General features: G+C 56.3%; 8 protein-coding genes and 1 non-coding gene across 9 annotated transcripts; 4 read left to right on the top strand and 5 right to left on the bottom strand.

The window, feature by feature from the left end:
- Positions 1 to 566: 566 nt before the first annotated feature.
- On the top strand, positions 567 to 4,123 carry GGS23DRAFT_588796 (uncharacterized protein). The gene is made up of 5 exons (XM_051517570.1): positions 567 to 1,330; positions 1,399 to 1,559; positions 1,636 to 2,415; positions 2,468 to 2,795; positions 2,853 to 4,123. Exons 1-5 carry the CDS (start codon positions 1,288 to 1,290, stop codon positions 3,641 to 3,643), a joined length of 2,103 nt encoding a protein of 700 aa, XP_051367489.1. The 5' UTR covers positions 567 to 1,287; the 3' UTR covers positions 3,644 to 4,123.
- A 2,005-nt stretch (positions 4,124 to 6,128) lies between these two features.
- On the bottom strand, positions 6,129 to 8,424 carry GGS23DRAFT_395881 (uncharacterized protein). The gene is made up of 3 exons (XM_051513550.1): positions 8,368 to 8,424; positions 8,102 to 8,298; positions 6,129 to 8,023 (listed from the first exon to the last, which is right to left on the bottom strand). Exons 2-3 carry the CDS (start codon positions 8,137 to 8,139, stop codon positions 6,535 to 6,537), a joined length of 1,527 nt encoding a protein of 508 aa, XP_051367488.1. The 5' UTR covers positions 8,140 to 8,298; positions 8,368 to 8,424; the 3' UTR covers positions 6,129 to 6,534.
- A 2,109-nt stretch (positions 8,425 to 10,533) lies between these two features.
- On the top strand, positions 10,534 to 14,773 carry GGS23DRAFT_588792 (SNF2 family N-terminal domain-containing protein). Its single transcript, XM_051517569.1, has one exon. It carries the CDS (start codon positions 11,192 to 11,194, stop codon positions 14,360 to 14,362), a length of 3,171 nt encoding a protein of 1,056 aa, XP_051367487.1. The 5' UTR covers positions 10,534 to 11,191; the 3' UTR covers positions 14,363 to 14,773.
- A 132-nt stretch (positions 14,774 to 14,905) lies between these two features.
- GGS23DRAFT_395820 (transcription factor Tfb2) lies at positions 14,906 to 17,037 on the top strand. The gene is made up of 2 exons (XM_051513548.1): positions 14,906 to 15,244; positions 15,314 to 17,037. Exons 1-2 carry the CDS (start codon positions 15,121 to 15,123, stop codon positions 16,642 to 16,644), a joined length of 1,455 nt encoding a protein of 484 aa, XP_051367486.1. The 5' UTR covers positions 14,906 to 15,120; the 3' UTR covers positions 16,645 to 17,037.
- A 448-nt stretch (positions 17,038 to 17,485) lies between these two features.
- GGS23DRAFT_601112 (uncharacterized protein) lies at positions 17,486 to 18,940 on the bottom strand (the record flags this gene model as incomplete). Its single annotated transcript, XM_051519170.1, has 1 exon — positions 17,486 to 18,940. One exon carries the CDS (start codon positions 18,938 to 18,940, stop codon positions 17,486 to 17,488), a length of 1,455 nt encoding a protein of 484 aa, XP_051367485.1.
- Positions 18,941 to 20,572: 1,632 nt separating this feature from the next.
- GGS23DRAFT_395831 (DUF833-domain-containing protein) lies at positions 20,573 to 22,257 on the bottom strand. The gene has a single exon (XM_051513549.1). It carries the CDS (start codon positions 21,791 to 21,793, stop codon positions 20,780 to 20,782), a length of 1,014 nt encoding a protein of 337 aa, XP_051367484.1. The 5' UTR covers positions 21,794 to 22,257; the 3' UTR covers positions 20,573 to 20,779.
- Positions 22,258 to 23,623: 1,366 nt separating this feature from the next.
- GGS23DRAFT_601110 (uncharacterized protein) lies at positions 23,624 to 24,020 on the bottom strand (the record flags this gene model as incomplete). Its single annotated transcript, XM_051519169.1, has 2 exons — positions 23,624 to 23,690; positions 23,743 to 24,020. The coding sequence occupies 2 exons, from the start codon at positions 24,018 to 24,020 to the stop codon at positions 23,624 to 23,626; spliced, it is 345 nt and encodes a 114-aa protein (XP_051367483.1).
- Positions 24,021 to 25,076: 1,056 nt separating this feature from the next.
- GGS23DRAFT_588786 (uncharacterized protein) lies at positions 25,077 to 25,687 on the top strand. Its single transcript, XM_051517568.1, has one exon. It carries the CDS (start codon positions 25,356 to 25,358, stop codon positions 25,668 to 25,670), a length of 315 nt encoding a protein of 104 aa, XP_051367482.1. The 5' UTR covers positions 25,077 to 25,355; the 3' UTR covers positions 25,671 to 25,687.
- Positions 25,688 to 26,012: 325 nt separating this feature from the next.
- On the bottom strand, positions 26,013 to 26,083 carry GGS23DRAFT_t84. Its single transcript has one exon. It is a non-coding gene; the product is annotated as a tRNA-Gly (tRNA).
- Positions 26,084 to 26,135: the final 52 nt, after the last annotated feature.

Raw genomic sequence — 26,135 nt, 5'->3', positions numbered from 1 at the left:
ACTCCGGGTATTGTCGTACGTCGTGAGGTATGTGCGTGATGAACATGGTTAAGATGAGGATATGCTACGCTTCCGGAGTAGACCTGCCCGTGGCCTGCACGTATAACGGTAGGCGTCCATACGTGGCGAGGTTGTCTTGGGTCAGAACCTCGATACAGCCTAGGTCTTTGGTGCATCTCGACACTGGCAGGCAGGTAGGTACCTATGTGTGTATAGGTTCGTGTGTCCAACTTGGCTGCGGAGGGCGGACGTCAGCGGATTGCGCGTAGGCTGCGTATGTTTTGCTACCTACTTTAAGTACCTGCCTACAACTAGCCTAGCCTGGCCTGATAGCATCCACAGACCTTACCTACATAGCCACGTTACTTGTACTTCGAGCGCTCCGCTGGGCTCTCCGGTGGGCAGTTCGACGGGTAGACAGGGATGAATCGATCGTGCCTTTGGTTCTCCATCGATTGGACGGAGAGAACACACACACACACACACTCTCTCTCTCTCTGGGCTGCCCGTGAGGCAGACGGCAATAACATACCTTAGGTACCTATACATAGTAGTGGGTGCCTGTACGTCTAACCCGATATAGGTAGGTACATACATTCGGCACATCAGGTGGATAGGTACCTAGGTACCTCACTCAAGTACCTAACTGGACCATTATGTGTGTGTATATATACCGGCCATTCGCATTCACGTCAGTCAAACGCGACGGGTATATGTACCCAACGCACGCATCGTCCGCGAGGCTGCGCCGAATGCTCGAGGTCTGCTCGGCCAGGTACATGTGCCGCCCCTCTGCTGGGAGCCAAGCTAGACAGCGACGGTACCCGGTACACGCATACGACGACCGGATAAGCGAGCACAGGCCAACGTCATCTTGTCGCCTCTCCATTATCTGCCTACCTGCCTACCTGCTCTCCACCTCCTAGGCATACTCTCGCCCAGGCTCGTTACGAAGCATCGAAATCCCCCCCCAGACGAGAAGTACCTGCGTCTCTCCTACAAAGCGACATCACGTCGTCAAGTTTCCTACCTAACCCGGACTACCACCCGTCTTTGCTCTCCCCATCTCCGCGCCTACGTTGCTTTCCTCTGCCTGAGCAAAAGAGCCATCCCACCTCCTTTGCCCGTCCTCGATCGCGTACCCGCATCGTTCGCTCGTCGCAACGTCCTACGACGTGGCCAGGCCAAGCCCATCGATCACCAGAAGAGAGGGGTTCGCATCGGCATCGTCGACAGGTATAGCACCTCTCGGGCTCGCTATTCCTCTATTCTGCCAGGCTGCCCATCATGTTCCGCGGAACAGCAGTCAGTCCCTACGATGAGGTGATTGGTACGTAGTAAACCCGTAAGTCGCTCTTGGTGTGACTTGATACTAACCTTCTTCTTCCCGGTCTCTAGCCAGGGCAACAGACGAGAATCTCACCTCCGAGGATTGGGGGGCCATCATCGAGGTGTGCGACAAAGTGTCGAGCGATCCGAACGGCCCCAGTCAAGCAGTCCAGAGTTTGATCAAGCGATTGGCGCATCGAAATGCCAACGTCCAGCTGTACACCCTCGAGGTAGGTAGCCTGTGCGGGCCATGCTGCAGCGTCTCCCTATCCGCCCCGTCCGCGCGACTAACCCCTATTTCGTCAGCTCGCGAATGCGCTCTCCCAGAACTGCGGGAAGAGCATGTACCGCGAGCTCGCCAGCCGCGCCTTTACCGACGCCCTGCTCAAATTGGCCAACGACCGCAATACCCACCAGCAGGTCAAGGCCAAAATTCTCGAGAGGATGAAGGAGTGGTCCGACATGTTCAGCAAAGACACCGACCTCGGAATCATGCACGATGCCTACCACCGCCTTAAGCAGAGCAATCCGACTCTGCACCCGCCCTCGGCCCCCCAGAAGACGGGTCTTACCGATCTAGATCGCCAGAAAGAGGAGGAGGAACTGCAAATAGCGCTGAAGTTGTCTCTGCAGGAAGAAGAGCGGAAGAAGAAGGTTCCCGAAAGCGCGCCCTCCGCCGCCGAGCTGGGCTCGACAGCAGGCCCAAGTGGCGCCGCCGCCGCTGTCCCGACGGAAGCGGTACCGTCTCACTCGACCGGCACGACCGCCGCCACGGTTTCGCGGGTTCGCGCCCTCTACGACTTCGTCCCCTCGGAACCTGGCGAGCTTGAATTTAAGAAGGGCGACGTCATAGCCGTTCTCGAATCCGTCTATAAGGATTGGTGGCGAGGCTCGCTAAAGGGCAGGACAGGCATCTTCCCTCTGAACTACGTCGAGAAGCTGACCGATCCAACCCCGGACGAGCTACAACGCGAGGCGCAGATGGAAGCCGAGGTGTTTGCCGAGATCAAGAACGTGGAGAAGCTGCTCACGCTACTGAGCACGTCCAATACGTCGCCGAGAGAAGAAGACAACGAGGAGATATCCGTGCGTAACCCTGTCTACGTAGTTGCGCGCGATGGCGGCTAACAGACGGCAGAAACTATACCACCAGACGCTAGCCATCCGGCCCAAGCTCATCAAGTTGATCGAGAAGTACTCACAGAAGAAGGAGGATTTCACACAGTTGAACGAGAAGTTCATCAAGGCTCGAAGAGACTACGAGTCACTCCTGGAGTCTTCCATGTCCCACCCACCTCAGCCGAACTACCATCAGTACGCGCCGAGACCGCTCCTCCCCCAGGCCTACGCAGTTCCGGGGACGTCAGGTCCCGGCCCAGGATTTTCCCCCCAGGGACCGCCGCCGCCCATCCAGCAAGAGCCTCAACGCTACTACACACCTGGGCCTCAGGGACCCACCCCACAAGGTATGTGAAGTAACGCGCAGCTCTGCGCGGGTTGAGCTTATACATGTATATATTTAGAGCAAAATCAATTCCAGCCCGTGTCCCCGCCCCCAAGTTTCCAGCGGCCCGCACCAGCACCTGCCCCCTTCTACCTCCAGGGCGCCGAGGTTCCCGCCCAGGCCGGCCAGCCTCCAGCTCAACAATATCCTCCGAGGGACCAACCCTCCCGCATCGCGGCGGGCAAGCAGCAGCCGACCCCTCTTCAAACCTCGTCTCCCCCGCCCCAGGCCTACCAAGCGTACTCGCAGCCGCCCGCGGCGGGACCCAGACCCCAAAGCACGTATGGGAATCCGCAGGAGTTGGCCACGTCTGCCTACGACTCACCCGTCGCCACTCACAACCCCGGCCGGCCTGACCCCTACTCGGCCTCGGTCTACTCTCAGGAAGATCCCTATGCTGCGAGCCCCACCGCCCCCGCTCCGTCTGCGCCGCCGATGCCGGCCCCCTCGGGCCCGGCGCCGGCCGTGCCGACGCCTCTTGCGCTCGCTCCCCATTCCCCAGTGCTGCCGCAACCCCAGTACACGGCATACAACCCGCAGCGGCACGACTCGTACGATGCTCCGCCCCAAGCGCCGCCACCTCAGCCGACCGGGTCAGCACCTCCGATCCCGCAGGGGCAACCGCCCCACGTAATGACGCCGCCCCCGCTGCATCCCGGCGGCCCGGCATACGACGCTCGGCAATCGCTGCCAAGCCAAATGGGCGGCCATCCAGCACCCCAGCCCCAGCCGCAGTACAAGGCCTACGCGCCGCCGGGAAACGAACCGAGCGCGCCACAGGACTTTTACAGGCAGCACGCGGCGTACTAGTGCTACCGCGTGGGGACTGCGAATGGTGGAGGCGGAAAGAGACGGAACTCGTCCGCGCGCGGGAGGTTTCGCAAGTTTAGGGTTTTGGTGATGGCATACAAACCGGTCATTGACACAAGGAGCACGCACGTTCGAGATTTCGGGTTTCTCCGGCTGTTCCAGATGCTCGTTCCAAAATCCATTGATTCCCCGGGTCCGGCAGTAGTGTAGGATGTCTAGTCTAGATGCTTGGGTCTTTTTTCACATCGCGTACGTGTGAATCATCAATGTGCAGTGTGCGCGCTGGTTGACATGGATATCGGTGCGTGTAATTACGCTGTATCTTATAATGCATAATTCCGACACGCGCCAGCACGGATGTACCAGGTAGTACTGTCTCCTGTCAGGTGCCTAACCTAACCTACCTTCCATGGATACCTGAGGCAGATAACCTTTTGGGCAACATGTAATACATCATATACCTCCGACCCATTTACTCGCACTATCTTCACCTCAAGTACCCAAGGTACTACGGTACTACGACCTGACTTCGGATATTCCCTAATCTCGATATGCTAAGGTAGGTTGGTATGCTTAATGTTAAGCTTAATAACCTTAAATACCCGTAGGTACCTGGCAGCGCACTCGTGGAGGTACCTACGTAGGTACACAGCAGGTACATGTGTTAGACAGGTGTATAGAAAACAGCATGTATTGAGAGTCCGAGGTACCCCCTCAGCCAGTACCTGCCTCTTCAGGCACCTACCGTTGCCAGACGTCCACGCTTAGAGGACGAGGTAACCTACCTTAAAAGAAGGAGGTCAAGTTGCCGCGGTCATAATTACGCCCTCTGCACCGAGCACGGGGCGAGAGCGCGTCTCTGACGGGACCGAGAAGCTGGCTACATTGGGTAGTCGAGGGCAGACAGGCCCAATCTATGATGATGAGGATGATACTCTCATCCTCCTCCCCCCCCTTCACCCTCACAAGAGGTAGGTAGGTCCAGACCTATGCCCTCCCTTCGCTGCCACCTACACGCAGACATCATACTTATACGCACGAAATGTCGTGTGCGTATGTGTTTAGTCTCAGCCGCAACCTTCAAAGCCCCTATCCTCTCTCTCTCTCTCTCTATCCATCTACACGGGTAGGTAGATATGCATATGTGCATAGGTATGTGCGTAGCCGATACGGTTCCGGCTTGCCCCCCCCCCCCCCGTCTTCTTAGTGCGCGGCTATACGGGGAAGAACAGAGAACAAGAAGAAGAGGTAGGTAATATGTAAGCAACGTTGATTCTTACCCGCTTTGGTTCGCCCGCGGGCTGAGGCCCCCGCGAGCTCACCAGGCCGCCGCGCGTCGCTTCCCACGCGTCGCGGCGCGGACCCGGGTCGGTAGTTAGTCCCGGTGCCCGTCTTCCTCCCGCGAGCAAATCTCCCGACGCCTCCAGGTTACGGCGGACGATATTCTCAGATAGAACCTAGTAGACCTTCAGGCCAGTGGGATATTGCCAGTTCTCCGGTACCTACGTATTCTCGCAATCGAGTCTCTCATCCTTAGCGCGCCGTCTTGTCAACCGCCTGCATATAGGAGACGAGCTCGCTCTGTCTTGGACAGATAGCTTGGTGTCCAGATGTTCAGCCTACTAGCGTATCTGATCTGACCTTAGGTCCCGTCCTCCTAGATCGCCGCATAGACCCGGAATAGGGAGCGACGGAGAGGAGAGGGGAGCTACATTCGAACGGACACCGCTAGACACTACCGGCTAGAGGTATCCGGCAATATCGTGCCTTCGAATAGTGTCGACTTCACGAACACATCGGCTGTCTTACGCCATCCACAATGATAGCACCGTTGTACTGCATGTCAACCGTAGCGGAGGCACGACGTACATATATAAACACGATTAGTATCGACTCTACACTGATCGCCGGCTTATTCTCCGCCTCCATCTCGCCCGCGGGCTTACCAACACGCCCGGGGAGAGGGAAGGGGGGGGGGGGGGGCACGCAGGGAACTGAAGAAGGTAAGACGGCGAACGCGGTTACATTAACGTTCGCCAACCGACCCCTGGCTCGGGCTCCTGCATTGCAGACCGTGTATGCATATTACCTACATGCAACAGAAGCAGATCTAGATACGCCTCACCCCCGCGCCTGTGCCGCAGGCCTTACCACGGCCTTGGTAATTCGCAAGCTACCACTCACCCGGGTTACCCCCCCTATTCTTCCCAGATAAGTAGCAAAGACATCCATGATTCGGTTCAGTAGACAACAGGAAGCGAGACAACAGGAGGGGAAGAAGAAGTGGAGGGGGGTGGGAGCGAGGTGAAGACAGGGTTGGAATCGTGGCTTTTCCCCCGTCGGAGACCCCTATGGTGTAAGTCCCTCCGATTCAGCCCGAGCCTCCAAGCCCTCCGGCTCGGGATGCGATTTGGTTGGCGAGCCGTCGGCCGTTTCATAGCTGCATTCTCTCACGGTTCGGATACGACTTGCTGCTACGTAGCAGCCACGCTTCAGCACCATATGGGTGTTGCCGACGGGGGTATCTCGCGTTATACCCGTGTCCATAAAAGGTCGCTGGATGTAGGTAGACTTGGGATGCCAAGCCTGTAGCAGATATATAACCCTATGAATACAACGCGTAGATACAATGGCATATATACTCTTGCATGCATAAATCTAGTTGACTCGCCGTTTTTTCCTGGCCTCGAACGCAAGCGACATCCCGTGTCTGTAGGCTAGTTAATCCAATACGTCATCATTCCTGAATAGCCTATGAGATAGGAGAAAATGGTAGACGCGGAGATACCGCAAAGAGGCACCGTAGAGTAGCAACACCACGTTACTTCTCGTAGGCACACTGGATCGCTTGCCAAAGTTTGGTGCGGCCGATAGTAGGAAGTCCGACGGCCTCACGGCGGGGAGTCCGATAGCTTCAAGCAGCGCTCAAATAGATTGACCGTCTCCTGCACATATTCCACCTTTTCGCCCAGCTCAATCGAACGATAGTACCACGGCTGGTCGATCTGCTGAGGAAAGCCCCGTTGCACCTCGGCCGCATCGCAGAAGACGCGCCACCTGTTCTCGAATTCACGGCCCATCCGCTCAGCGCCCTTACTGGCACCTATCCGCCGGCAGTAATTCTCCACGGCGGACATGGCCTCTAGCGTCTGGATGTGTGTCGGTCCGTATACGTCCACGGATAGCTTGAGAAGGGAATGCCCCGCCTTCAAGGCTTCCGCTTGGGCTCCCTTGCGTTCTTTCACCTCGAACATCAGCCAGGCGGCCTTGCAGCGGAGGTCCGGATAGGAATCCGACGGCCTCGAGTCGAGCCACGACATGATCTCCTTGGTCAGGGCTTCGGCCTTCTTCAGTCGCCGTCTCGAAAGGCACGATAGGACTAATCTAAACTTCGACTCCTGAAGTAGAAACTCAGCGGCCTCTCTCGATACCGCGTTCCCCGCAATCATCGCTTCGACAACGGTTTCGAGGAGGCTGTACGAGAGAAGCCCTGTGCAGTGAAGCTGGATGAAAACAAACAGCCCCTGGACATCATTGGTTGTGTTGGTATCCGTCGAGCTGACGTGCCGTCCCCACATGTCTAGATAGGACTCGAAAATGGTCCCGGCATGCTCACGGATCCCACGCATCCCCGTGATCATCACCCGAGACCATAGCTGGTTGAACGGATGCCCGGGAGGTAGAATCAACGAGGTAAGCTTCGAGGCGTAGTCGAGGAAGGCATCGCCAAGCTTGCCGTTCTGGCTGGCAAGAACAATGGCACATTTGTAGGTAGCTAACCAGAACATCGAATCCGGTCGCTGCAATTGTCGCTTGTATTGGTCGAAACACATGCCTAGCAGCGAGAAGCCTTCCTTTATCCGGCCGTGACGGATCAACCCCTGGGAGGAGGCAACATAGTGCTGCCAGGTGAACGCGCCATTCATCTCGGCGGTGTCCCCTCCAGACGCCATCTCCCACATGCCACTGTCGAACGCACCATATATAAAATTCCGGAGGATCTGCATGCATTCGTGCGGTATCCGCAATTCCGTAGGCTCTTCTAGACGGGGAGAGATGGATACGCTAGAGTTTGTCGTATCGGGCGAGGGCGAGGGCGAGGGCGTCCGGCAGACAACCTGGGTCATCCTAGACGGCTCGCCGTCTTTATCCACCACCCCCTTCTCCGCACGCATGATTTTCTTCGAAATGAGCGGCGCTGCGCGATACCGATATCGTTGGAGTCGGTCCGGATCGATCCGCCTGCCCCTAATGTAGGCGACCGTCGGTTTGCCCACGGCGGCGCGAGCAGTTTGCTGGCGGAAGATCTCAACGGCTTCCTCGGCCTTGATCTTCTTCTCGATGCCCCATTTCTGGAAACGGGCCTTATACATCCTCACACTTGGCAGCGAGTTAGACGACCGAGTACCACCGCCGAATCGGGTGTGTGGGATGGATGGATGCTGGCGGGGGACTCACGTCGCGAAGAATTGATGGTTGTTCTGCATTATTTGCATGATCTCCTTCAACGTCTTGTTCTGGTCTCTATCTGGTAGGTGTTAGAACCTATGATACTACTTGCTGCTATCGGCGGCAGGTGTAGCCGTGGAGCTCACGCCCGACAAGATGACCGCTAGCATTGAAGGGATAGAAGGACAAGAGGGCAGCAGAACACACTGAGCACAGGTCAGCATGCTTTCATCCCAACGAGGTGAGTCCGGGGGCATGCGAGAGCGGGCACGTACCAAAGGGTGGTGATGAAGTCTCTCTGGGCGGCCCAGTCGCTGGCCGTGGCCCAGCCGTTGTGGCTACCGGGAGTCGACATGTCCAAAGAAAGGGCAACCATATATCCAAGATCAACTCGATCGCATTGGGATTTCGGGAAACGGGTTGCACGGCTTGCAGAGGTACGTGGCACAGCAGGTGTGAAGTAAGAAGCCGGAGAGAAAAGGTGACGGGATGAGGTAACACTCGCGATCACGAGGGGGACGTAGGTGGCTAGCAGGCCGTCATCGGCGTCAATATCCACATTCTCGAGAGGCCGCAGCTAGACGACGACGCTGTGCCTCGCGCAATCCCGTGGCACGACAGCGGAAACAAGAGCGTGCCGAAATGCGACCGGGAGCGGCCCAGGAAGGGGGTCTCGGCGTAGGCGGGAAGAGCGTATCCGTGTCGAGGGTTGGGTTGTGCTCGGGGGAGGGAAGCAGACGCAGAGGCGGAGGCGGAGGCGATGCGGAAGAGGAGGATGGGGGATGGGGGAGGAGAAGAAGAGCGAGGAGAACGAGGTGCAGGAGGTAAGCAGGGGCGGGAAGACGGCGACAAGGAGAGATTGATAGGGTAATTCGCTCTACCTGGGGGGGTAGTAAGGAGGGAATAGGCCAATAGCTGGGTATATATAGGCTGTTAAGGCTGGAGGTCGGCCAAGTCGAATATACGGATATGGTATGTACAATTCCGGCAGTGTCTGGTTCCTGGCTGCGACGCTGCTGGGACGGCATGGGACGGTATGGCCAGCCAAGGGCATAGGCCAATTCATAGTCAGCCAGCTTAAGTGATGGACTGGTTGGCCGATCTGTTGACGGATGGGGGGGGGGGAGATGAAAAGAGTGGAAAGACGCAACGATCAGACGGGCTCATGCGACGGTCGAGACGTAGCAGTACTGCGACGCTGCGCTGTCTGGTCGAAGCCGACGGCTTCCCAACACAGATACAGAGGTAGCGTGTACATCCCGACCCACATGCCTACATGCATGCATGCATACGTACCTACATCAGTACCTACCCGATACCTCGCCCGCCTTATACCGACGCATCAGTATAGTATAGTGTACCTACTGCCGTGGGCGCTTTGCGTGCCGCAGGGCGGGATCTGCCCACCGCGCCCGTGTACGGACGAATGTGCGCTAAACGGGCAATACCGAGCAGGCATGTCCCCTGGGAAGCATATACAAACAATACTCACACGTACAAGGTCGGTGCTACGAGGCACCATCTCCGCTAAGAGGTACCTCAGCCGACGGGGGTGGACAGAGGGGGGAAATACACCTCCTCCAGAGCTTGGGTACCTACCTACCATGTGGTTGACACATGCTAAGCCTACACATATAGCATATGAGGTACACACCTACCTGGGCGTGAGAGGTAGGCACCTGGGCAGGTAGGTACCGCAACCCTAAATGTGCCCTAAAGGCGGGTACCTTACCTTGCCTGCCTACGTAGGTAGACACCTGTACCTACCTCTCTTCCTTACGTGCATACCCCCTCCAGGTGTCGCAAAGCACTAAAGTTAGCGCTTACCGAGGGTTACCACCTTGACACAACGCTGCCTCGAGGTCCCTGCCGCCTGTCGACCGCCGGCTGTGCTGTGTCACGTACCTGCCTGCTTCTGTGTACTCATAAAGAAAAGGAATCCCAAGCGTTGATCCCGACCCGAGGAATTGTCTCTGTATAACAAGACCAGAGTACTATACAGCAGTCATCTGTGTGCAGCGTAGGAAACGCCAGAGTCATGCACCAAGAACCCCCCCGGGCATGGAAGGCCGGCATCTCATCCCAATGGTGGATGGGCCGATGGGATATCTCCGACTCTGCTCGGTAGGTATCCATCCCCCCTTCCCACAACCAGTCTAGAGCCTTCTCCTAGCTGCTGAGTGGTATCAAGTCTACGTAGTAACTACACGTATAGTATGTTTTAGAAATGCAAAGGTAAGGAGCAGCCAAACGGTCGAAACGGGGCCGGCCAAGGTACCTGCCTAACACAGTTGTGGACACAGCCCGGGGTGGAGACGGGGTAATATAATGATATTATACGCACGACCGGAGTCTGAGCGTCGGAGGCAGGGGGAGAGGGGGGGGGGGAGGTCGAATAGCCGAGTCTGGGGCGCTCAGCAAGCACTTAATCTCCTTACATACCTACTTATACATTATTGGGCGGTACTCTCGAGTACTACAGGTACTTCCTTAACTCCGGCACCCCGTCCACCACCGTAGGTAGACACAGGCACCGCACCGGGTACTGTGTGGCTTAAACCGCGCTGGGGGAGAGGGTGTGGGGGCTGGTGTGGCTACACCCAGGTACCTCTTCCGGGCGCCACGTCGGAGGAACTACACGTACACGTATGACTCAACACCTATGAGTTCCTGAACTGACAAGAAATCCCGGCGCCTCCTCTCCTGGTTGGCCTGGCAAATTATGTCATCATAGCCTGTTGTGCGGTTACCCAAGTAAACAAGCTCAAGAGAAAAAAACAACAACACATCGCCGTCACCAGCCCGACTTACGTTGTATGAGATGAACATAAAGCAAGAGAAAAAAAAAACATCCCCGCATCTCAATACCTGCCCTTCCCACGAATACTCCCCCGCCACTCTATCGTGGCATTGTTAGCCCACCGCATACAACCGAAGCTTCCACCAAGTCTGTTCTACACCCCACAGTCTGGAATTCAGCCCAAGAATAACCTCGACCCGACCGGAACTCCAGTTGTCGCGAGATCAGAGTGCAGGAGACGCTAGAGAAGCCATCATACTAGACCACGACGAGCCAGCCACGAGACATTGCACATCGTCATGGTCAAGGAGCAAGCTCCGCCTAGGGTGCAGCGGCGTCCCCTAGAACCCAACGCGACGAGCGGAAATAATGGCACGGAAAACCCAAGCCGATCCGCCGACAAGCCACGAGGCTTCGTAACCGTCAACACCGGAGGCTACGGTTCTACCAACTCTCCTTCTTCCCCCTTGGCCGCGAATCCCGCTCCGGAGCCGGCCACCAAGCTCCGAGCCCCATCAGGCGGCAGCAGCATGGAGGACAAGTACGCGAAGCTATTCATCCAGCCGACGAGTCGGCCCGAACACCACCGACCTCAACGTATCAACGGTCCGCTGCAGCCCTCGTTTAAGGATAAGAAGCCTGCGGCGCCTCCCATGTTCGATACTGCGAGCTCTGGCGCGATAGGGTCGGCCGGAAATCCCATATCGATTCTCGACGGTGCGCCAATCTCGAGATACACCCAGCCAGGCATTTTCTCCTCGTACGTCGATCCGAAACAGGCGGCCGCCAATATCAAAGCTTTGCTCGAGGGCTCCATAGAAGATGAGGATAACAACGACGTAAAGGTGGAAGAAGGCGGCGACAGATTTCACGTAGAGGGCCTCAGCGTCCCGTTGCTACCGCATCAAGTCGAAGGCGTGGAGTGGATGAAAGGCCGTGAGCTCGGCCCCGTAAAGAAGGGCAAGGTGCCCAGGGGCGGTCTTCTCGCTGATGATATGGGTTTGGGGAAGACGCTGCAGTCCATAGCCCTCATCCTAAGCAACAGAAAGCCGGAAGATAAGCACCCAGGGGTCGAGAAGACCACGTTGGTCGTCGCGCCCTTAGCTCTCATCCGCCAGTGGGAGGCCGAGTTAAAGGAGAAGGTAACCGAGCCGCACAGGCTCAAGGTCCTTGTGCACCACGGCCCGCAGCGCTCCAAACGCTTCGAAGATCTCCGCCGATACGATGTGGTCATTACAACGTACCAGATCCTAGTATCGGAGCATAGTCATACCACGGAGAGGCTTAAGACCGGCTGCTTCGGTCTCCACTGGTACCGCGTTATCCTAGACGAGGCACATACCATCAAAAACAGAAACGCCAAGGCTACAAAGGCTTGCTACGAACTCCGGAGTGTCTATCGTTGGTGTCTCTCTGGTACCCCGATGCAGAATAGCTTAGACGAATTGCAAAGCTTGGTTAAGTTCCTCAGAATCCAGCCCTATGACGATCTCAGAGAATGGAAGGACCATTTCGATCAACCGATGAAGAATGGAAAGGGCGAGGTTGCCATGCGGCGCCTCCACAGCTTGCTACAGTGTTTCATGAAGCGCAGGGTAAAGGATATCCTCAAGGAGGCTGGCGCTCTCGATGCCGGTGGGAAGGAATCCAAAAAAGGTGATCAGGGTGCGCCGACTTCGGGTTTCAAGGTCACCGAGAGGAAGGTTATGACGATCGCCGCCGAGTTTACCCCGGCAGAGAGGCGTTTCTACAACAGGCTGGAACAACGAACAGACAAGAGCATCGAAGCGATGATGAGAAGCAAGCTCAACTATGCCAGCGCGCTAGTACTTCTCCTGCGTTTGAGGCAGGCCTGCGACCACCCGAAATTGGTGGAGGGCAAGCTCGAGAAGGACAAGGACGCCTTGTCCGAAGAAACGAAACAGAAAAAGGGCGATGCCGACGTTGACGATCTCGCAGACCTTCTCGGCGGCTTAGATGTCGAGGCCAAGCACTGTGACATATGTGGCTGGGAACTAAGCCGTGAAACCCGCCAGCCCGGTACCGACAAATGCAAATCATGCCACGAAGACTTGGAATATTTCAAGCATCACGAGGAAGGTGGGAAGTTGAAAGCCCCGAAAATGAAGACAAAAAAAAAGAACAAGACCGAGAAGGCTGCGGAGGAAAAAATCAAGACCGAAGTAGTGAAGAAGCGGAAGCCGAGAAACCGGCGCGCAATTATTGACAGCGACTCGGAAGAGGAAGAGGGCGAATGGGTCGTCTCTGGCGACGAGCAAGGCCCTCTACGCTTAGGAAAAGCCGGCGGCACTGACGACGAGAACGCCGAGGGCGACGGTGAGACCATCAACTCAGAGGATTCTGAAGAGGAGGAATCGCAAGATGGCAGCCGTCTCAGCAGCTTCGTCGTCGAGGACGGGAGGGACACCAGCCGCGAGGGTCTCCGTCGAGCTTTAGATCAATCCGACTCCGAGGACGACTCGTTCGAGTCTGTCTCGGCTATCGAGGCCAGAATAAGCCAGGCTCAGTCCCATGTTAGCAAGGATGAGGAGGAGGACGACGACGACGGCGGCGATGACGATGATGATGACAAGGACCCAGAGGAGGACACAGCTTCAGAGTCCGATTCCGAGACCGGCACCGGTATCTCTGAATCCGAGATCAATTCGGATTCAGAGGACGACAACACCTATGACACCTCCCGGGTACGTGGCCGCGGGAGGGAGGAGACGCCGCACGTGTTGGCATCGGCCAAGATCCGGCAACTCATCTCACTGCTACACAAGGAAGTGCATGAGCACAAGTTCATCGTGTTCTCACAATTCACGAGCATGCTGGACCTGGTGGAGCCCTTCCTCCGCAAGGAGGGTATCCGGTACACGCGATATGACGGGAGCATGCGCAACGACGCGCGGGAGGCGGCGCTCGAGTCGCTACGGAAAGACGCGCGGACACGAGTACTGCTGTGCTCGCTGCGGTGCGGAGCGCTGGGCCTGAACCTGACCGCGGCCAGCCGGGTGATCATCTTGGAACCGTTCTGGAACCCGTTCGTCGAAGAGCAGGCGATCGACCGGGTGCACCGGCTGACGCAGACGGTGGACGTGATCGTGTACAAGCTCACGATCGCCCACACGGTGGAGGAGCGCATCCTAGAGCTACAGCAGAAGAAGCAGCTGCTCGCCGAGGCGGCAATCGAGAGCGCCGCCACGGGCAAGCGCAAGGACGCGCTCAAGCTCGGCCTCAAGGAAATGCTAGACCTTTTCAAGCACGTCGACGGCGACGGCGGCAGCGGTGGTAGAGGCAGGAGGAGCGGCGGACAGGACGACGACGGGTCTGATGATACGGCATCACGAGATGGCAACGATACCTCGACGACTTCTGCGCACCGTAATACTAGGGGTAAGAGGGGAGAGGTGATGGGGAGTGATTCGCGGAAGCCGGAAAACTCGATTTATGGACGTCGATGGTGATCAGGACGAGGCACGGGCGTTGCAGGTCGGCTCATACATGGACGGCTCCTCTATCAATCGTGGGATGGCTCGCTAGCTTATACGGACGGGACATGCCATGTTGCTTTCTCTGGGACGACGTATCCTGTTGGTGTCGGACGAGATGTAGGTATGCGAGATATAGACGGTGGAGTTTTATCACGATTACGATGTCAATGACCCCGAACTGCAAATCGTATCCAGGTACCTGCAATAGCATTGTGGCAGACGTTAACTTAACCCAGCCGCCTAAGCACATATGCACCTATCCAACTTGCCATGTGTTGGAAGGAACCGGCACAGCGCGGGAATGCCGGGTGACGTTATAGCTGCTCGGAGACTACCCAGGTAGGTATCTCGCACCCGCACCTGCCTCGTCCTTCGGAATAAATCAGACAGAAGTTGAAGTAGCGACCCGGCATTACGTAATTAAAAAAAGTAATCATCGGCTCTTGCCTTTGAGGCTTGGCGCCGGCTTATGAAGTACCTCTGTTCTTGCGCCCAGGCAGGTATACGCATAGGTACCTCGAACCAGCGCCTCGTTGGCCCATTATGTACCTATGTAGTAGGTAGGCACCTACTTTTCTTTATGCCTTTCAACGTCTTCTCACACCCCTCCCAGACAAGCTCGTCGACATTCCAACACCATCCCTTGACCTATTTGTTCTACACCCTCTTCCCTACGACGAAAATCTCTCCCCGGCTAGGTCTCGTTATGGTTGATCCGACATCACTTCACCATGTCGGGCAACACAAAATCTCTCTCCCAATACCTGGAGCAGCTTCCGGGAACAACTTTTAGGAAGCTATACCAGCAGCCATCCACTGCCTTCGCCATCTTCCGCCGCATGCTTCCTCACATGGGTGAGATTCCCCTCTCTTGCCCTCTGGTTCGGAGAGGTCTACCAACGAGTTACTAACTACGAGAAATAGCCAAAACCATCGTCATGGCCATCCTCTACTCGCCGAATCCTTTCCTCCTCTCCGACCTCGACGTCTGGGTCAAGCCCTCCGCCACCCGAGAGAAGGACCAATCCATCGCCATCCTCCGCTCCCTCCATATAATCCAACCCCAGTCCTTGACCCTGACGGCCAACTTCAAGAACAGCCTGCGCCTCGCCTTGGAGGGTGGCGGCGACCACAACTCCTTCGGCGTCCTGTCCACACATCCTATTCCCAGCGATGTTGACCACGCGTTCCTGGATAAGTATGCGAAGAAGAAGTGGGATGACATTCTCTATTACATAGTCGCTACCGTCGGGTTGACAGGCCCCGAGAAGGGTTCGAGCGGGCCTAAGCAGTCAGTGAAGGACCTCTTGCTGGCTGGACGGTTAGTCGAGCGTAGGCCCGGTGGGGGAGTCCAAATCACTCAGGGCGGGTTCTCGTTCTTGCTGCAAGAGACAAACGCCCAGGTCTGGGCCCTGCTTCTCTTGTGGCTCGAGGCGGTCGACGCGGCGAACGCCAACGGCTCCAGTTCAGGCATGGACGGCGTGGATATGCTCTCGTTTTTCTTCCTTCTCGCCTCCCTCGAGTTCGGACGCGCATATAGTACCGATGCTCTGACCGAGACCCGGCGCAACATGCTACCCATGCTTGTCGACCTCGGCCTCATATATATTCCCCATAATAACCCTCATCAATTCTTCCCCACCCGGTTGGCGACAACCCTGACGAGCAACGAAACCGCTCTGCGGAGCGTCAGCGCTGGCTTCTCGGCGGCGAGCGACGCGACCACCGACACGCAGGACAAGTGCACCATCATCCTCGAAACCAACTTCCGCATGTACGCGTACGTAACCTCGCCGCTGCAAATCGCCGTGCTCGCGCTCTTCTCGGATCTCAAGTTCCGCTTCAAGGGGCTCGCGTCGGGCCACCTGACGCGCAACTCGATCGGCCGCGCCGTCAGCATGGGCATCACGGCCGACCAGATCGTCTCGTACCTGTCGACGCACGCGGACGAGCAGATGTACCGGCACGCCGCCGCGACCAACAAGCCCGTGCTCCCCCCCGTCGTCATCGACCAGATCCGCCTCTGGCAGCTCGACACGGACCGCGCCGTCATCAAGGACGGCTACCTCTTCAAGGAGTTCGACGAGTACAAGGAGTACAAGGCCGTCGTCGACTTCGCCGACAACATCGGCGTCTGCGCCTGGCGCAACGACAAGAAGGGCATCTTCTTCGCTACCAAGGTCGAGCAGATAAAGGATTTCATGAAGTCGCGGCGCAAGGCGAACGAGGCCAGCGCCGGCGACGCCTCCAAGTGAGGTATCGACGACGACGACGACGACGACAACGAGGACGTCCTTACGTTGCCCTATCGCCTCCGTTCTCCCTCTTTTTTATTTCACCTCTTTTATCTTCGATCCGCCAACTTCTACTAGCCCCTCATACCCCCCCCCCCTTTTTTTTTCCTACTTAGTCATAATCGCCCCTTTCCATAGATCCGGTTTCGCCATTACGGTCGCGTCATATTATTTGGGATAGGAGTTTGGTTTTTTTTTGGTCAAGGGGCCTCTGCATCGGGACCTGACGGAGTTGAGCATGTTTTGTTTTTTTCCGAATAAATTGAGAATGAGTATACGGAGCCTGAGTGACCCCTGCGCGGCCACGCTGGGTTAAAACGCAGAATGGTCTTCCATTTTTACGTTAACGATTTTACGAGAACCGCGAGCATACTAGAGAAAAAGAGACAGGGTCATATCTATAAACTTATGGTATCTGAATCAGTCGGTGACCCGACCTAGTCGATCGCGACGCAGCAATGATTGTTCGACCCTCCGCGTCAAGTAGGAAAAGGTTATCCTCCTATGCTACACCCGCAGTACCCGTACGCGCCCAGCTAATGCTTCCAGGTCCAGATCTGTACACAATTCCGTTTGCGCGGAATTTTCCCATCGTAAACCGAACTAAAAATCGACCGCCTAGGATTCTTATCTTATACATTTAGTCGTTCTCGCCTCTTCCTCCCTTTACCCTCCACCTTTCGTACCTCTTTCCTAGAGCAGACGTCCCAAGTAAACTGGCGGCGACAAACATCCATCAGACCCGAACGGGTCTTCAATACCCGTTCGATCTATCTTAGCGATATCTTACGATGTTGTATAGTTAATGACCCTTCTTACCACCATTAAAAAGTCGTCCAACCCATCCCCTGGTCTTCCCATCCGCGAATTTGGCTTTCGGTAGTAGATACGGCTTGCCCATGCAACGGGCGTAGTCGTTTTGCCAGGAATGCAAGCTTTTACGCGCCTCGTTCGTCACACACAGTGTCTCTAGGTGCAAGAAAGCGCGCCTGGCACGACTATCTTCGTCTGAGAGCAAAGTCGCCGCCTCCGATGACAAACCAGGCTTTAGGAAGCTTGGTGACGCGGCTGCGGCTGCGCCCCGACGTTGCCTCCGTTCCGACCGCGGGATAGGCTTAGCGGATTCGAGTGCCGAGGGCGTAACACCGGAGCCCGAGACACAGGTCATGGTGTGTGAGAGGGGAAGTGAGATTTGAGGCTTGCCCCCTTTTCCCGGTGGGATCACGGGTTTCTCTGTGTGGGCGTTAACTGCTGCGGAAAGAGCTCCAGGAAGATTCTCGGACTTGAACCGATCCATTAGTGCCGTGAAACGGCCGGCCCAGTATGCCGAATCCTGTGCCGCATAAATCAGCCGCACGCCATTGAGACGTGATGGAGGGCTGAAAGCTGGACTCTGGGCCCTCGGCGTACTCGCAGGACCTACGATATAGTTTCTAGCATCGGTAGCTATTCCTATAGTGCCGCCACCAACTGTTTGCGGTAGCGATACGTCGTGCGCAGCCTCGCCATGAGAGTGGAGGTCGGCACACGTGGTTGACCGCGCAAAAGGGGCGGCAAAGTTGGACAACATATTGCCAAAGGTCCGCGCTCTGGGAATTCCGTCTTGCTGCTCCAGTCCGGGCTTCGATATCGATATGTCCATCGGTGGGACCCTGGTGTGGACGGTGTCCAAACTGTTCTTGTTCTTGGCGCTGAGGCCACCTGTCGGAATATGAGGCGGAACGTTCTCTATCCTGATATGAGGAACGGCTGTTGCGTTCATGCAAGCGGCTGCTGTCGACGCCTTGGTCGAAGACGCATCGGCTGGCGCTACGCGACTCTCGCCTCCGTTATACAGCAACGGAATCGGCAGGTCTCCGGTCGCAGCTACGGGTCTCGGGGATGGTCCTACTGGCACATCAAGAATACGGCGAGGCATGAGCGAAGTCACAGGGGGGTCGGTTGCGATCGGGTTGCTAGTCAACGGACCCGGGTGGTTGTACGCAGGGTGCTCGGGGTCAGTCACGATGGGGACTGACGAATTCGGTGTCATAGGTTGTCCAAGCGACGACGAGCTGGCCGAGTTGAAGTCCGCAGAGAGTCCCGGAGACGATGTTGACATCGGTAGACGATCTTCACCACCAGTGAGGGTCGACGATGAGGCAGTCGGCTGCGGGGTATCGGACGAGTCTGGAGACGACGTCGACGGTCGAGCTGGTTGTCGATATCGCGTTAATGCGGCAACACTCGTGCTCATCGGCAGCCTGCTACGGGTCATGTTTTGTCCTCCAGGTCCGCAGATAGCAGGGTGCGTTCTGAGTTGTGCTCGTTGACGTGGGTGGTCGGTCTCAGGAGGCTGGAGGGGTGGCGTGGATGTTGAAGCTAGGCTGGATCGGCGTTCAGCTATTCGTATTCCTCGATGCCCCGTCGAGGACCGAGAGCCCCTAAATGACGAAGCCATGGCCGCCGGTCGCTGCGGGGTGGAAAGGGGTACGGACAGCTACGAGGGTGGTAAAGCACGTCCGAATGCTAAACAGACTAACGGTTGTTCCGAAGTACAGCCCAGCGGGCTTAGCGAAGCAGGAAAGTGTGCCTTCGGCGAGGGAACACGCGAGAACCGCGGACTCGTAGCGGGTGTGTATGGGGATGGGATATTTTAGGAGGGGGGGGCTGTTGGAGGATGTGCGGTCTTGGTTTTGGTTTTGTTTGGGTGCTCGCCGATATTTTTGTTGCCATGAGTGCCTAGGAAACCGAAGGAGTCGAGGGGAAACAAAATCTTTTGCGCCAGAGGCTGTCGAATCCATACACGTCGACGGAAAAGCTCAGGCTCGGGCAGTCGATATATCTGATGTTGTTGCTGTTGCTGCTGATCAGGAGAGTGGTTATACTAGCGGCAACGATAAGCCCGACCTCTGTTAGATATTCCGAATACCATAAGAGGGAGGCTCCCCAACACAGGCTGAGCCAGGTGGTGGATAGCATCAAGCAGGTTGGGTGATTTGGTTGGGAGGGTTGGAATACCATCTCAGTTGCCGACGTGATAGATCTGGATGCCGCAAGGGCACTACACGGAGGTGATGGCCTTGAACCATCATAGGTAAGAAGAAGATACCGTTGGACTGGCAGCAGCAGCTCATTCGACAGGTGCCCGGCACGCACCCCCTTCCCTCCTTGCGTTTCCAAGGCAGCATGCGGTTGCTCTTCCATGTCGGGAATGTACGGATATACATCGTATCTCGGGACGCGCCTGACGCAGTGAATAAGAGGTGCCTGCCTCTCTATCATAGGCTGTGCCTGCCTGCCTCGAAGGTTGCCTAGGAGGTCCCTAGAGGTAACTACCTCTTCTACTTAGGTAGGTAATGTACTCGAGACATCTTTCTTCCTCGACGGTTGCGGTACAGAATCCGTACCCGCCCGTCTCCTCGTACACATCTTGCCAATTCACTCTTGGCTGGATTGCCATGGTTGCCCCGTCCCCATCCTCGACCCCCTTCGCCTACGGCTACGTCATGTCTTAGTCCCTGCCTAAGGTCCCTACCTTTACATATACCTGCACCGCCATGTACACGTGTATCACCTCCTACCTGCCTACCTACCTAGGTACCTAATGTACCTAGCCTAGGCATTTGAGTACCTCCGTAATCTTCAATTCATCAACGGCTCACATCAAGTGGGCAGAAGGTTCGGGGAGGAGGTACCTGGTACCTTAGGTACTTGGGTGCCTCTTCGGAGGCGTTGCCTAGGTACCGATCTCCTCGTTCTTCTTAGCATGATGGTAACCGTGGTCCGGCGTGGGAATACTACGTTGGCGTTCCAGTTTTCCTTTGGTATTAACAACCAACCTTTCACGCACAGGTAGGTATTTACTTCCTCCGTTATTATAATAGCGAAAGTGTACCGTACACGTCGACAACTTCCAGGTCTAGTGCGGGTTCGGCAATCCGAGCAGCTTTATTATATTGGCTAAGCGGTGGTATATAAAGTATGTTATCCAGGAGTTTATGTATAAGGCCGACGGCCGCCTGGGTAGGTAGGTGTCGGCCGATGGCACGCCTCTTGGGAGACCTGTGGGTACTCTATGGGTTGGCCAGAATCCGAGTCCGTCCCCATCACTTCGCTAACCTTCTATCTTAAACCTGAACGTCTCGTCCCCCTTCCCCCTCTCGATCGGGTTTCCGTGAGCGTCCCATAACGCCCGCTCCGTATACGTGATGTTGCCTTCCCAGTCCAGGAGGATGACCGTTTGCCTCTGGGTACCGTAGGCGCCCTTCATAAAGAACCCGTGGGGATCCTCGTAGTCCTCGTGCAGGGTGTGGCCCTGGACCTCTTCGAATGCCCCCCTCCGCCTGCCCTCGTCCGCCGCATCCGCCATGTCCTTCCACCCCTGATCTTCGGCAAAGCTGCGGATAAACACGGACCGTCGGAGGGCGTCCATATTTTCCTGGAAGCTCATCTTGGGCTCCGTGGGAAGGGTATCGTGGTCGAGGACGGCGAAGAGCCTGCCGATCAGCTCCTCTTCGCTCAGGTCTTTCTCGGCCGCGTCCCGGATCGCCTCCTCCATAAGCTTCTTCCCGATAGTAATCTTCTCCCACGTTTCGGGCACGGCGTAGACGGCGTTGCTGAGGCCGTACGTCTGTCCCCGCTCCTTGCCGATCCACGGTACCTCGCCGACGTGGTCCCACCGGTTAGAGATGATGGCTAGCGGTTTGATACCTTCCTCCGTTTTCTCCTTGAGATCGCCGCAGAGTAGCGAGAACCCTCCAACGCCCTTGGCGGCGCGGCCTTCCAGCATGGAGTTGACGAAATCGTCTAGGCTGGCCTCGGCTGGCGCTCCCAGCCACGCCGTCACCATGGTGCCGCGGCTCCTCACGCCGGCGATGGCGTGGTCGGGATCATCCTCGCTCGACTCGCGGTAGTTTGTCAGGACGGCAAAGCGTCCGCTCTTGCTGATCCCAAGCCAGGTGCCGCGCTCGCGGCGGTACAGATCTCGCGCCGACAGGATCTCCTGGCCCGACGGCTCGTGGATCCACCAGTGCGGTCGGCTAGTGGGCCGAAGTATAAATTCATCTCGGTTGTCGATAGCGATAAGTGCATACTTGGGGTGTGCCGTTGTTATAAGCACGATGCACATGGTGTCAACGAGGATGGTCGGTTTAATGTTGGGTTCGGTCTTTCCGTCTTGCGCAGCTCAAGTTGCCCAAGCAGGTGACAGGTCTCAAGACTCGGGCTTATAAGTATGCGCGGCAGGGGAGGAATATGCGCAGTAGGTAGGTAGGTATGAGAGAGATGGCGAGAATCCTGAATTCCCGTCCTCGCCGCCGCCTCCCTAAAAAGAATAATATCGACGTGAATAGCGCCGTGCCGAGAGCGAGAGAGCAGCAGCCCTTGTCAACCACCCTTCCTGCCTGGTATTCCACCTGGTCCCCCTTGCCTTGGCTCGAACTGTCTCTGCCGTTTGGAAAAGGAAAAAGAGCAACACAAGGTAAAGGAGAAGAGTAAAGAAAGAATCACTTCGAGGCTAGACCATCGACGGGCTCGATTCCAATGGTGGGGTGACACGTCTGGCGAATTAATGCGAGAGGATGGTGGACCGCTTCGGGGATTTCGTTTATTCTCGAGGAGAGGATAGCCCTGCTCGTCACATGTGACTTCGGCTGCGGGCGAAGGCCTGCTGCGCTGTCTGTGTGTTAGCGGAACTAGGTTATCGCGCCCTGGGCCCTAACAACTGGCGGCCGCAAGCCTTTTTTTTTTTCTCTTTTTTTTTCCCCCAGCGCTGCTGAGCTGTCGCTCCATCCATCCATCCATCCGTCCATCCGCCTCAGCTACCGTCCCGCTGGCTGGCGTGCCAAGTACACGTTGGTAGGTCGGATCTCGACATCCCATCCGACCTGTGTGGGGTAATAGCGGGTCGAAACGGGCCACGGCCGAGATCCCTCGGTGGCTTGGATCGGCTGTCGGCGTGGCTGGGACGGTGGCCCTGGCTCGATGCTAAGGTACCCGATGTGCTTATCATTACGTACCTCTAACAAGCATACAGGTAGGCGTACCTAGGTACCTACCTAGACCTCAGGTACCTCCTCTTCCTGCCCCTTTATAGGAGGCAGGTAGGTGGCCAACGGCGAACGACGAGAGTACGTGTAGGTTGCTCGGCTGGCTGTAAGTAAGGTTGCGCTTCTGTTGGAAGGGAATTCATCGGTGACCTCGTCCCCTTCCGTCCATTCACCCTCGAGCCCTATGAATCGCTTTTTCCTCACTTTGCACGTGGCGGTTATCGATGTCTGCAAGGAATATCGCTTGCGTCGCATAGTTTCCCGGTGGAAATGGCTTTCCGTCTTGATTGGTAGGTATTTCATCTCGATTGGTATTCCTGTTGTCGGATAATCCCTCACTCTCCGCCCCCGCCCCCCATTATAGGTACCCCGTCGCCTTGGTGTAGGTAGGTAGGTACCTGTATGTGGGCAATAGAAATCTCGGCACCGGCCTGGATGCCTCCATTCGGCGGATGTGGAGTTCCTAGGCAGCGATAGAGCGTTGACAGGCTGCTAAGAGAGGAGCTTGATATGTACACAGGTACTAAAAGAAGATGTTGTTATTGCGAGAGACGCCTTTACTCGGTGTCCAACGTTTTTAAGAGGGCTTCCTCGCGGCTTATATGGACGCACAGGGACAGTACACCAAGATAACAGGCACGGAATACGAAGCAAGCGCAAAAGGTTAAGGTGGTAATGGGGGGGGACCTAGTTGGCCATGTCGCGACGGATCTCTGCTCTTAGGATCACTTTACATACCGGCGTCTTACGAAGTTGGTTTTGAGCTACGTGTCGACCGAAGGCTTGCACGTGGAGCAATTAAGTAATAGATGGCAGACAGGCTGTGAGTTGGCTGACTAGCTAGCTGGTAGAAAGGGAAGGAGGCGTGGTGCTAGCTGAGTCTATAATACCTAGGTATATCACATTCTACCTCAGGTGCCGGTCAGGAAGACTCCAATGCGAGAGCGGCCGACCAGCTTGCCCCAGTCCGATGTTCTCCTACCCACATCAATTTCCATCCCGCGGCTACACCTCGCGTATAGCTCACTACTTCCTCCACTTCCCTGCGTTCTCGACGCCCTTAGAGACACTCTCAGCGCCGTTCTGCACGCCGGTGCCCAGGGAGCCGAGAGCGTCGCCGACGGGCTTGCCGGCGGACCCCGTGGCGCCGGTTACGGTGTCGCCGAGCCCTCGGCCAACAGCACCCACCACGTTACCAGCTGTACGGCCCACGCCTCCTACCGTGTTGCCCACCGTGCTCGTTACAAACTTGGCCGCGCCCGTGACGCCCGAGTCTTGCTTGCTGGCGGGGTTGGTCTCGAGGGGCATTTTGGGCGGATATTGGGCTATCCGATCTGTTGCTTAGCGCGATAAAGTATAGAGAGTATAGAGAGCACGGAGAGCAGAAAGAGGCAGACGGTTAAAGGCGGTGCTGAGATGAGGGTTTCCGGTTTACTTGCGGCCTTTGAGGTAGGCAGGTTTAGCTTGCAACGACGGACTACGATGACGGACTGCAATGCGCTTTTATGGCTGGGCAAGAAGACACAGATCGGAGCGTTGAGATAAGAATATCAATATGTGCTCAACGCAGCGTCATTACGGACAGGGACAGGGACAAGGGCCAGGACAGGTATGACGTCACCGTAGTTCCAGTCGACATCAGGCAGTCCGAAGCCGTGATGACGTCACGGAGAGCGAGTCGAAACACCAAAGCAAATCTCGAGCGACGCAGAATTCGTCTCTAGCTGCTAGTGTACAAGGCATAGGCCTAGGTAACCATAGGCCTTACTACCTGCCGCACGCAGATGCAGCTAGTCAGATCGGCCCCCATCAGTAAGGCTGCGGACAGCATGGGATACGGACCCGGTCCCTAAAAGATGCTGGGTTTTCCGTAATGGCCTACAAGTACCTACATCCACCACAACCCCCATTCGGCCTACTACCCAACACTATCCCCGACCATCCCTCCTACACGACGAGGACGGGTTTTTAATCCTTGAGCCCAAAAGGCAAAAAAAACCCCTTTTATTTAATAAGGGGGGGAAGGGAGGGAGGAGTTAACAACAATAGGGGCCGATGAAATGTCTATAGGATCGAACGGATACATACCAGGTATTACCAACTTTTGGCGGCAATACCAGGCGCGTGGCTACGTGCCTATCTGCCGGAGGAGGCGGTCTTACCTACATTCGCCGTATACCTCCCTCCCCGGTTCCCATCGAGCTCAGCACCCTCTGTGCTGGAATGGTGCCCCCTCCCCCTTTGGCCAAATACTGCCTTGGTACGGATGAAAGCGGGGCCCAGCCACAATCCAGAAATGGCGGCCTGCCGCGGGAAAACACCTCTCCAGCGAGACTAGACTAGGGCATGCTTCCAGTTCTTTTAAAAGCCCCAACCCCAGCTCTGTCAGCTGCGCTGTTTTCATTCCATCCCCCACATCGACCCGCCTCCTCCTCCTCCTCCTCCTCTCTACGCTTCCGTGATCGTTCATCATACCTAGGTTGGCATCGCTCTCTAGGAGCATCAAAGGCCCGCTGCTCCCGCTTCCGATAAGCTACCAGTGCTGCTACTATCGCATCAGTTTAGCGACGAGTTCGCCAGCCGGGCTTCGAGTCTTTCGCCATTTCGAATACGCAGCTGTCACCAATCTCAGCACCCGAAACAATGACTACCGCCATCGTGTCCGTCGTCTACCCAGCAGGCACCAAGTTCGACATGGACTACTATCTCGCCACCCACATGCCGCTGGTCCAGTTGAAATGGGCGCCGCTCGGTCTCAAGAACTGGAAGGTGATCGAGTTTACCAACCCCGAGGCGCCTTACTCTGTTCAGGCCGTGCTCGAGTGGGAGGACGCGACGCAGTTCGCCAAGGCGTCCGCCACCCCCGAAGCGAAGGAAGTCTTCGACGACATCCCCAATTTCTCCGACCAGAAGCCCACGGTATTGAGCGGTACTGTGAAGGGGGCTCAGAGCTGGTAGGAGGAAGGGCGGGAGGGAGGGGTGCTCCCAGGTCATGAGCTAAGCATATCGACCATGTCGAGGCTGGCGGGGATAGTGGATCTTGCCTTAAAGAAACATAGGTACACAGATTGCTTACTCTTTTCAGGCTTATTTGCGCTACTCCTTTCGCAGTTAGTTTCAGACAAGTAAGCAACTTTCCGAGATAATAACAATGATGAGTAGTGTACTCATCCAGTATTAATAAATGCAGATTAGGAGACGCGTTGGTATAGTAAGCAGTGATGTTACGTAGATAGCCTATTGCACCAAAAGGTGAGGGTTCGTAACAAGTGTTATTTAGTGGAGTTAAGAAAAAAATGGTGCATCAGCCGCGAATCGAACGCGGGGCCCATCGATGGCAACGATGGATTTTACCACTAAACCACTGATGCTTCCGAGAACCCGTACAGGGCTTACCGTACCGGGGACGCGAGTTCTCTTGGC

The sequence above is a fragment of the Durotheca rogersii genome (assembly GCF_024521655.1).
Source record: "Durotheca rogersii strain YMJ 92031201 chromosome Unknown GGS23scaffold_44, whole genome shotgun sequence".
NCBI lineage: Eukaryota > Fungi > Ascomycota > Sordariomycetes > Xylariales > Xylariaceae > Durotheca > Durotheca rogersii.
Note: the sequence above shows the minus strand (reverse complement) of the source record. Positions and strands in the feature narration are given on the sequence as shown.